Consider the following 10722-nt stretch of genomic DNA (forward strand, 5'->3'; position numbering starts at 1 on the left):
CCACTGGGTTTTATTTTAGTTAAGGTTTTAACGAGGCACATTATCTGTTGAATAGACATTCAAGGGGGAGTGTTATAAATAGAATTTTATTTATGGTGAATGTCTATATTTAGGGAGATTCTAGGGTTTATTACTTGGTGGCTAAGTCACCCTTTCCCTATAAATAGAGGGTTTCTATTCCATTGTAATTCATCCCAAATCAATAAGAATTCTCTTCCTCTACTTTTCTCTGCAATACTTTTGTTCTATATATATATATATATATATATATATATATATATATATATATATAGAGAGAGAGAGAGAGAGAGAGAGAACTAGCCGTTGAACTGGTCCAGTCCAGTTAACCGGTTCCCAAATGACTTGACCTTAATGGGTCGTACCGATCTGGTTAATCGATACCAAAGTTCTACCCGGCACAAGACGGTTCCCGTCCCAACCCAACCCTGCCCGGTCTAAAACCGGTTAGGGCTAGTCCGTGACCGGGCCAGCAAGCCTGACCCGTTTGACACCTTAATTTTACCAGACAGCGTGAAAAATTTATACATCGTCAGTGCACATAACTTAAACTCTTCTTATAATGTGTTTGGTCCACGATTGCTGCTAAAAGCAGAAACTTGGCCAAACTAAACTAGTTACGTTAACCTTTACTACGAAATCTAATCATTTTTCAAAGATTTGTTTTCCATTATGAAAACAAAAATTCCTGTTATTGACCCTTGCAATAGCCGCTAACTGATGATTGTGATACTTAGATGTAGGTAATTACGTACTAATCAATTAGCATCTCATGTTGACCCCATTTTAGATTTATCGTTAATTATATCTATCTATCTTTTCTCAATATCATTCCGTATCCAAAAGGGGAATTTGCGCCTTTAGTCCTTGACATATTGAAATGTTTTATATTGATCCTTATGATATGTGGTTAAGCGCATCTAACTTTCAACTAATTGAAATGTGTACTTTTGATCCTTTTATTCATGCATCTTAATAAATTTATTATTTTATTAATTATTAATTAATTAATTACTCAAGTGTTATGTTAAAATTATATTGTTACTTTATATTTAAGGGTAATATAGTTCTAATAATAATCTTAATATAACATATTTCCTAAGTAAAGGGAGCATAAAGGGAGCAAAAACAGAAATTTTAATTAATTCAGGGTAAACATTATTAATTTATCACTAACTGAATATAAAAAGTGCAATTCCCTAGTCTCCAAAACTAATTCCCTCAATTATTCCTTTTCCTTTTTGGACCTTTTTATTTAATTTCATTTCATAAAATCTTCTATATTGCAAAAACTCTTACCTGGTTAAATAGATAACATTTTGAGTTTTCTAACTCAAAAAGATGGAATTGATGTTTTACACGAAAAAAATTACAAGTCTTTCAATCAAAAACTAATGGCTTGGGCTTGAAAGCCGGCCTTACTCAACAAGCACCTTTCTTAGTAAGGTTGCTTGTTTCCACTCATTGAAGATTTTATTTACAAAAGAAGGTCAACGGGGGATACTCAAATTGCTCTCACTGACACCAGAGAAGGTGAGGTCGTTGATCACGCCCAACTATGCCTTATAAAAAGGACTAAGCGGACGTTGCAAATATAACCCGAGTATTACGCCCAGGGTCGAATCCACAGAGAGTTAACCTATCAACTACTATCTTCAGACCCACTAATTCTTCAGAACCAGCTTCCCAAATATTCAAATCTCAGTTGAGTGTTCTTTAACGACTAGCTTGCAAGTAAATAAATAGTTGTAAACTAAACTAATGAGGTTGTAAACAATTATGAGGAAACGCTAAGGCAATGATTTCCCATATTGATGGAATCCCTTCTGTTTATGCTCATACAAATTTACCAACACATCTCTATCAATCATGAACGCTAATCTTACCGTAAATCTCTCCCGAGTAATCACAGTAATCTACTATTGCACTCTCCCGAGATACACTAGCTTACTTTATTTAGCACAATTCACTTTAGATTACACCCAAGGCTTCGTTATCCCTAATCCCGCCTTTAAACCCGCAATTATAGATTCCTCTAATAATCTAGGAGTGGTGTTGTTCAACAATAACCTAAATATGCACTCTTTTCCAAGTTATGCACACTAAATAGGCACAGCTAATTGAGGATCCTGTCAATTAACTACAACAAACACGAAGTTGAACAAATAGAGATTAAACTAGCAATTTGTATTCACATAAACAAGAAGTTCATCACCCAATAGGTTCCATCAAAACCTTAGACAAGGAATTTAGCTACTCATGGCTATGGAAAAATAAACCAAGATTGAATTCATCATAAAAATCAAAAGAAAAGAAGAAAGATGTTTAGAGTATTCTCTCACAATGGTTTTCCTTGCTAAGAAACCTTAAAAATTAATACTTGCCTCTCTTGGGCGAAGTCTAATATTTTAAATAGGGTTTAGGTCTAAAAATCCAGTATTTGACACTTTGACCGCTGAAGTTTTTGCGCCTGCCGCAGTTCTGCTGCGGTCGCGGTAGAACCGCGGCCAAACACCCTCGCGGAATCCCTGAAGTTCTGCAGCTGCTTTCCACCGCGGTTCTGCCGCGGTCGCGGTGGAACTGCGGTGGACCCAGTGCTCTGAATCTTCGGCCTGTTTTGCATGGTTCACTTGGGAAATTTCACAGTTGGCCTCTTTTTCATCAATTTTGACTCCAAAACTGCTCCTTAGCCTTCCTTATACATATATCACCTGCAAATCATGAAAAGCGCTAATAAGAGCATTTTGTTATCACTTTTAACATTAAAACTACACAAGAAGGTAATTATTTAAGGTGTGATTATAGTCAAATTCACCTATTATCAGTTACAATCTGTATAGCAGCTTTGCTATCACAGAACAACTGCACATGGTTTTTTACTGCAACTCCTAGCTCTCCAAACAAACCAACAAGCCAAGTGACTTCAGCAACAGTAGCTGCCATGCTCCTGAATTCTGATTCTGCAGAGCTTCTGGAAACTGTGCTTTGTTTCTTGGACTTCCAAGAGATTATAGCTTCACCAAACTTAACTATATAACCGGTGATAGACTTCCTTGTTTCCACACATGAACCCCTATCTGAATCACAATAGGCAACTTGTTCCTTGTTACTTTTTGCTGGCAGAAATAGTCCCAAACCTGCAGTTCCCTTGATATACTTGACTACTCTTACAGCTGCTTTCATATGTGACTGCTTAGGAGCATGCATGTGTTGACTCAGTACTTGAACAACAAAGGCAATGTATGTCCTTGTCATTGTCAAGTACAGCAGTCTGCCAACCAGTCTTTGATAGCTTCCTAGGTCCTCAAGTTGTGCATCTGTAGAGGCTTCCCCTTTGTTCATGAACTCATCAAATGCTACAGAGGTGAGTTTATGATTAAACTCAAGAGGTGTAGCAACAGGCTTTCCACCAGCCAATCCCAGCTCAGACACTAGCTCAAGAGCATATTTCCTTTGATTCATAAGGATTCATTCTTTAGATCTAGAGAACTCAATTCCCAGAAAGAACTTTAATTCTCCCAAGTCCTTCATTTTGAACTTAGCTTGTAAGTTTGTCCTCACTTGATGAATAAGCTCCACATTGTTCCTAGTGACCAACAGGTCATCAACATACACTAAGATTACTATCAGATCACCACCTACCATTTATGTGAAAAGAGAGTAATCATAATGAGATTGAACAAATCCCATATCCTTGAAAGCAGAAGTCAGCTTCAGGTTTCACTGTCTAGGAGCCTGCTTGAGTCCATACAAGGACTTATGCAATCTGCATGCTTTCTTCTAATGACACTCCCCCTGGCTGGCAAAGCCATCTGGAATCTGTATATAGACCTCCTCGAGAAGGTCTCCTTGGAGAAATGCATTGTGCACATCCATTTGAAAAACAAACCAACCAGATGCTGCAGCGAAAGCCACCACAGACCTCACTGTTACCATTTTGGCCACAGGAGAGAAAGTCTCTTTGTAATCCAACCCTTTAAGCTGACTATACCCCTTAGCAACCAGGCGAGCCTTATACCTCTCCACCTCCCCAATGGACTTATATTTTGACCTTGAACACCCACTTACAGCCAATAGGAGTCTTGCCAGGAGGCAGATCAACAATGAACCAGGTCTGATTTTCCTCAAGAGCATCAATTCAGCCTGCATGGCTTCTATCCACTTAGGATCAGTGCTGGCCTCAGCATAGGAAGTAGGCTCAGACACAACTGAGTATGCAACAATACAAGCTTGATAGGCAGGAGACAACTTGTCATAATAGACATACTGGGAAATGGAATAATTGCATACTGCTCCCTTGGAGGGTACAACATAGTCTTTTAACCATATAGGAGGAACATAGGTCCTAGATGATTTCTTAATAGGAGGAGGAGGAGCAATGGGAGAAGGACTGGATAAAGGAAGATCAGAAGGTGGCTGAGGAGAATCAACTGATGGACTTGAAACAGAAGAAGGAGACTCAGTTGTAGGAGTTCTAGAAGAAGGAATGTACTGAGGAGAAGAACAATCAGCTTCTAACAGATCCAAAATGGGAAATAAAGAGGAAGAACCAGATATATCATGCTTAAAAGGAAAGACATCCTCCTGAAAAATAGTATCCCTGCTTACAAAGAATAGTTTTGAGTGAAGACCATATAGAATGTATCCCTTTTGCACAGAAGAATAGCCAAGATGGACAGCAGGAATGGCTCTGGGGCTAAATTTGTCAGTTTTGCTAGTAGAAGTGGCATAGTATAGACTGCCAAAGACTCTCAAGTGCTGGAGAGATGGGACCTTGCTATGGAGTTTCTCAAATGGAGATGCTCCTTTTAACAAGACAGTAGGCAATCTATTCAAAAGATAGACTGTTGTAGAAACACACTCACCCCAAAACTGGAGTGGAACAAAGGCCTGAAACCTCAAGGCTCTTGCCATGTTAAGAATAGACCTGTGTTTTCTCTCAATTGTACCATTCTGCTGAGGTGTATAGACACAGGAACTCTGATGAATAATTCCATGCAACAACAAGAGACTAGTTACCTGCTCATTGAAGAACTCAGTACCATTGTCAGACCTGAGACACTGAACCTTGTTATCAAATTGAGTCTGAACTAGTGCTAAAAACATTTTCAGCACAACAATAGATTCTGCTTTTGTGTTCATTAAGAAGATCCATGTGTACTTAGAGAAATCATCTACCAATGTCATAAAGTATATTTTACCATCATGAGTTGGAACCCTGTATGGACCCCAGACATCAGCATGCACAAGTTCAAAAGGAAGAGTAGAACAAGAAATGATGTGAGGATATGGCAGTCTAGATTGCTTAGCAATAGGACACACTGTACAATGAACGTCTTGCATAGAAATGTGAGGTAAACTACTAATTTTTGTAGAACTTTCAGAGGTGCATGTCCTGATCTCTTGTGCCAAAAAGACACAATACAATTCTTAGTAGTCTTAGGAGGGACTGTCTTATTGAAACTAGAGATATTATTTACAGAAGGTGCTAGACTGTCACTGTGCTTTGTATTCTGCTGCTTCACTGAGTCTTCAGAAATATCTGGCTTCAGGATGTAGAGTCCACATTCTTCTTTACCAATCCCCATTACCTTCCCACTCAAGAGATCCTGGAAAAGACAGAAGTCAGGAAAGAATACAACAAGACATCTTAACTCCTTTGTAAGCTTTGAGACTGAAAACAAGTTTTATTTGAAGTCTGGAATGTATAATACATTCTGTAATGATTTAGTTTTAAAGATTGTGGAAACTCTAGTGTGACTGATAGCAATCTGCTCACCATTAGGAAGATGCACCTTGTTATGGTCTATACTAGTCAGATCTTTGATTTCACTTAGTAGCTTGGAATTATGTACCATATGGTTGGAGGCCCCTGTGTCTACTATCCAGTTAGCATTAACTAGATGAGACATGAAGGCTTTATAGTACCTATGTTATTCATAGTTGCTGCATTTGCCACTGACTCTACCTGCTTTCCTTTGTTCAGCATATGCAGAATCTGATCATATTGTTCTTGAGTAAACACTGGAGCAAGGGAAAATTGAGGAGTAGGTTGTGAAGTTGGTTGAGGATTAGGCTGAGGAAGGTCAGAAGGTTGAAATTCTCTGGCAGTAAATGCATTGTTCACCTGAGGGCCTGGATAACCTCTTCTCCTGGCGTTGAAATCAGTAGGGTAACCATGGAGTTTATAAAAGGTGTCCTTGGTATGACCTTTCAAGTGACAGTAGTCACATTGTAGTGTAGGCCTCCCAAGACTATTTCTAGGTTTGAAGCTGCTATTTCCATTTCCTGAATTAGCTTTACTCATCAGTGTTGTTGAATCACTAATGCCAACACTTAGAGCTGCACTGTTCTTCCTTTGACTCTCAACATTAACTACCATAGCATAGGCCCGGTTGACATTTGGAAGGGGCCGAATCATAATAATATGATCTTTAGCATTGTCAAAAGAATCATTTAAACCAGTCAAAAACTGATACAATTTCTATAGTTGGTAATGTTCAGCATGTTGCTTGGATTCAGGACATCCACATGAAGGAGGAGGAGCTAAGGCTTCATACTCATCCCATAACTCCCTAAGTTTTGAGAAATATTCAGACACTGTTAGCAGATTTTGAGTCAATTTTGCAATTTCCTTGTGAAGATAAAATGATATAGCAGCATTCACCTTATCAAATCTTTCACGAAGATCTTCCCAGACCTTGTGAGCATTAAATGCATAGATCACAGTGCTCAGTAAATTTGGAGCTACAGTGTTCATTATTCATGCTAAAACAATATCATTACATCGATCCCAAAGTTCATGAAAACTTGGATCATAAAGCTCCTTCCTACAGGTTCCTAGCACAAAACCTAACTTGTTTTTGCCATGCAACACAATTTTCATAGATCTACTCCAAAGAGAGTAGTTTTCAGATCCTCGAAGCTGAATCGAGATGAGAACAACACCTTAAGTATCAGAAGGATGTATGTACAAAGGATGATTGCGATGAACTAAGTCAGAATTCTGAGTATCAAATGTAGGTGATGTAACAGTGGTTGAAGTAGACCCATTTTCATTAATCGCCATACTAATTTTGTAGACTTGTAGATTGAAGAGAATTACTTACTCAAATTGTTGAAAAGTTCAGAAAAGTTGGTGAATTTGCTCAAAATTAGCAAACCCTAACTAGAAGAAGAGATCGTATCTTCAACTGCAATTTGAACCAGATAAAATTGATTCTGGATTCGACTAGCTCAATTGTACCTTCTCCTTACTCGTCCGCCATTGTTGAACCCACCGGAATTAAGCCAAAGCTCTGATACCATGTTAAGAGAGGTATAGCCATTGAAGGAGCAAAGAGAACAGAGAAAGGAAGAAGAGGGTAATTGAGCAGAGCTTGGAAATATCGAATCCATTTCTTCATGTACTGTACATGTGTATATATATATACATCACTTAACCATTAACTACCTAATAATATATTAGCTGTTGACGGCTGTACATGTGGCCCACTAACTAACTTCTAACATCCTAACTAACTTCTACACTATGCATTCTTCTCAACAATACCTGTTGAACTTGAGATTTTGTTTCAGCTGAAGGCAGAATTCATATATAATAGGCATTGAGCAACGTTTGAGCATTTCTTTTTACTTGGGATATGTCTATGACATGCCCCTCTCTCTCTCTCTCTCTCTTATTGCTTTTAGACAGTGACTTAATCTTTTTCATTCATGTATGATCAGAAAGCGTCGAGGTTGTGGTAGCTTTAATAATTCAAGAATATTCTTTTAACATCCTCTTTGTAATAATTTTGTCAAGCCTAGTATATTTTTCGTCTATCCAATGTATGGTAATTTCTAGGGCACCAATGGAGCTTCCGTTTTAGCTATTTTATTATCGACAACTCCAATTATTTATTATATTAAATTCGCTATTTCCTTAAATAATATAAAATATGTACAACTTCAAATATGATAATTAAATTTGTATATTGCAATACAAAGACACATAATGTGTACTATATATGCTATTATAGAGTAATTCTTTTGACACTTTCACAGATATGTCATTCAACTCATCTTTTATCCTCACTGTAAGCATAAACATTTTTCTGGTCTTATCAATATTATTTGCATCCTTCATAGTTTATATGTGTTGGAAACTTTTTAATCCTACGTCATTAATAACAAACATATATTTTTCTAATTACTTTCTAGCACTACTAACATGTTAATTTGATTAGGTTATATAATTTAATTTATATTAGTAGTAGCTTTTTTGGTAAAGTGTATTGATCTTCCTTTTTCTTTTTAAGATTACGACTCCACCCTCTAAGCCTAAGTATTCCCAATGATCGATAGCGTACAAGTACCGTGAGGGAAAGGTGAAAAGAGTCATATTTAGCAAATGCAATAGAAAACCTGAGATCCAATACGAACAATCAGTCAAAGGAGTGGAGCTTAGAGCCACTCCAACAACCTATATTCTAAGGATATATGTTTTTTTAGTAATTCGTTTGTCCTTTTTTTTAACCCTACATTGCTAGGATGAGTTTTCTTCTTTTACGTTTATTCCTTTTAAAATGATATTCTTTTATTTCACTTTATGTGATATTTTTTTCTCTTTAGTCAGTTGAAAAATACTATTTTTATATTTAATAATAATTTAATTTTAAAATTCTCATTGCACACTTAATGAGATAAATTATAGCTAACACAAATATATAAATTATTTTAAACTACAAGTGTCAAAAGCGTTTCTTTTTTCTTAAACTTTGTGACCAGTCAAACACCATTACATAAATAACGACGGAGTAAGTATATAATTTTGTGCAAAATCTAAGACGGATGTTAATTAGAACTGCAAACTAATTAAACTCTTCGTTAGTTTATGCAATGATTTTTTTTTTCTTATACAGTCAAATAAAAAGTGCATTACTTATGTAAAAATTATTTCTTCTAATCTTTCCAATCAAACTTTTTGTGCTATTTTAAGAGGAAAATTATTCTGAAAACATTTATCCTTATCTTTCTAAACGGAAGACCCCTTAATAATACTACTAAAAAGATTAGCATTGGAGCTATCATTGTTTACCTCGAAAATACGAGTAACAATTAGATTTGATTTATGGTTTTAAAGATACGTGATTTAGTTCAATACTAATTAATAACTAAGAAATCTGAAGTATAGATGAAAGGAACAAATAAAACCAAACCAGAATGTAGGCTAGTCTCGACCTCGAGCCAAAGTGACCTCGAGATGGATCAAGAACAATAAAGCAAGAATAATAAAGCTAAAGGACAATTCTAATGAACAATGAGCGAGAAAGTAAGAGAGTATATTCTTTTTCAATGATTGATTCCCTTTACAAATGATTGGGGGTCCCTTTATATAATAGGGGAACCCTAAATGGTACATTTCTATATACAGTAAAGAATCTTATTGGGACAGCTGTCTAACCGCCTAGTACGGATTCGTACAAACCTATTCCGGGATTTACGCGATGATCTTGGGGACGTGGCAGGAATCTTGCTCATTCTGTTACAAATCCGTTACGCCATTATCTCGGGGTTAGCATACTCAACTTCGATACTCATTGTGCACTTTTACCCTCGGGCCTTGCACTCTATCGTCGAGGTCGAGCCTGGTCTATCGAATTCGACCTCGATTCATCCTGAACTAGGACCCAAAGTGACCCTTCGAGCCCGGAAAATCGGGCATACCTGATTTTAACTGTATACAATCATGTTGTACTAATCTTTTTTGAGTGTTAATCAATAAATCTCGAAATGGTTTGAGGCTGAAAAAATAAATTTTATTTGTTGAAGTGTTAGTCATCATTACGACTTGTCAAAAAATTTGTTATGTTTTTCCATCCATTCGATTATCACGTTTTATGGAATAATCAATGATTAATTCAGTTTTTAATTAGAAAGAACCTAAATAACTCATTTTACTCCCCAAAAAATGCTCAAATGGATGTTTCAAAATAGTGATGTACAATGTAAGGCGGGCCCCACATAGACAAAATAACCTTAAAAATAGAGTTGGACATGTAAAAAGTGGGCCTACTTGTTCACAAATTGCTCACACGTGCTCATGGTACATGCAACCAAGTGTGGCTGTTTTGTCCAGAAAAAGAAATGTACACCTTTAAAGCATTCATGTACAAATTATTTCAAGGACATAATTAATGAAATACCGAAAACACCTTCTACTTCTAAGCAGGTTAACTTTAAGCCAGCCGCTGAAGCACACATGTTGACCCCAAGCTCCTCAAATTGTGGTTTATATATAAGTAGAATAGAATAGAATAAAGGCGAAATGGCTTCTTGGCCACTTAAACTTATAGGGCTTTTGAAGTCGATACACGTACTTTGTATTTTTCCATTTGAACACTCGAACTCATGATTCCCTTAACTAATAAACACATCTGACCCTTGAGCCTATGCGCGTGTATTACACATACACAAACGTGCCCATTTAGCCAGCAAATGATCAATCCAAAAGTAAGACCCCACCCAACTAATGACATGTGTAACTTTTAAATAAAAATTGTCACCTATATTTATATTTTAAAAATAAAAATAAATACAATAAGAACGAAAAAACTTAAACCCTTCCAGCTTCCTCTTCCCCGTTCCTTCCCATCAACCCCCCTCCCCCCCACACCTGCAACCCATTCGTCTACTTCTATATCTTGACTCCCTTCCTAGGTT

General features: G+C 36.8%; 1 protein-coding gene across 1 annotated transcript; it reads right to left on the reverse strand.

Moving 5' to 3' along the window:
- Positions 1-2829: 2829 nt before the first annotated feature.
- On the reverse strand, positions 2830-3480 carry LOC109240264 (uncharacterized mitochondrial protein AtMg00810-like). The gene has a single exon (XM_019406893.1). The coding sequence runs from the start codon at positions 3478-3480 to the stop codon at positions 2830-2832; it is 651 nt and encodes a 216-aa protein (XP_019262438.1).
- Positions 3481-10722: the final 7242 nt, after the last annotated feature.

Source organism: Nicotiana attenuata, unplaced genomic scaffold (genome assembly GCF_001879085.1).
Source record: "Nicotiana attenuata strain UT unplaced genomic scaffold, NIATTr2, whole genome shotgun sequence".
In the NCBI taxonomy this organism is placed as follows: Eukaryota; Viridiplantae; Streptophyta; class Magnoliopsida; order Solanales; family Solanaceae; genus Nicotiana; species Nicotiana attenuata.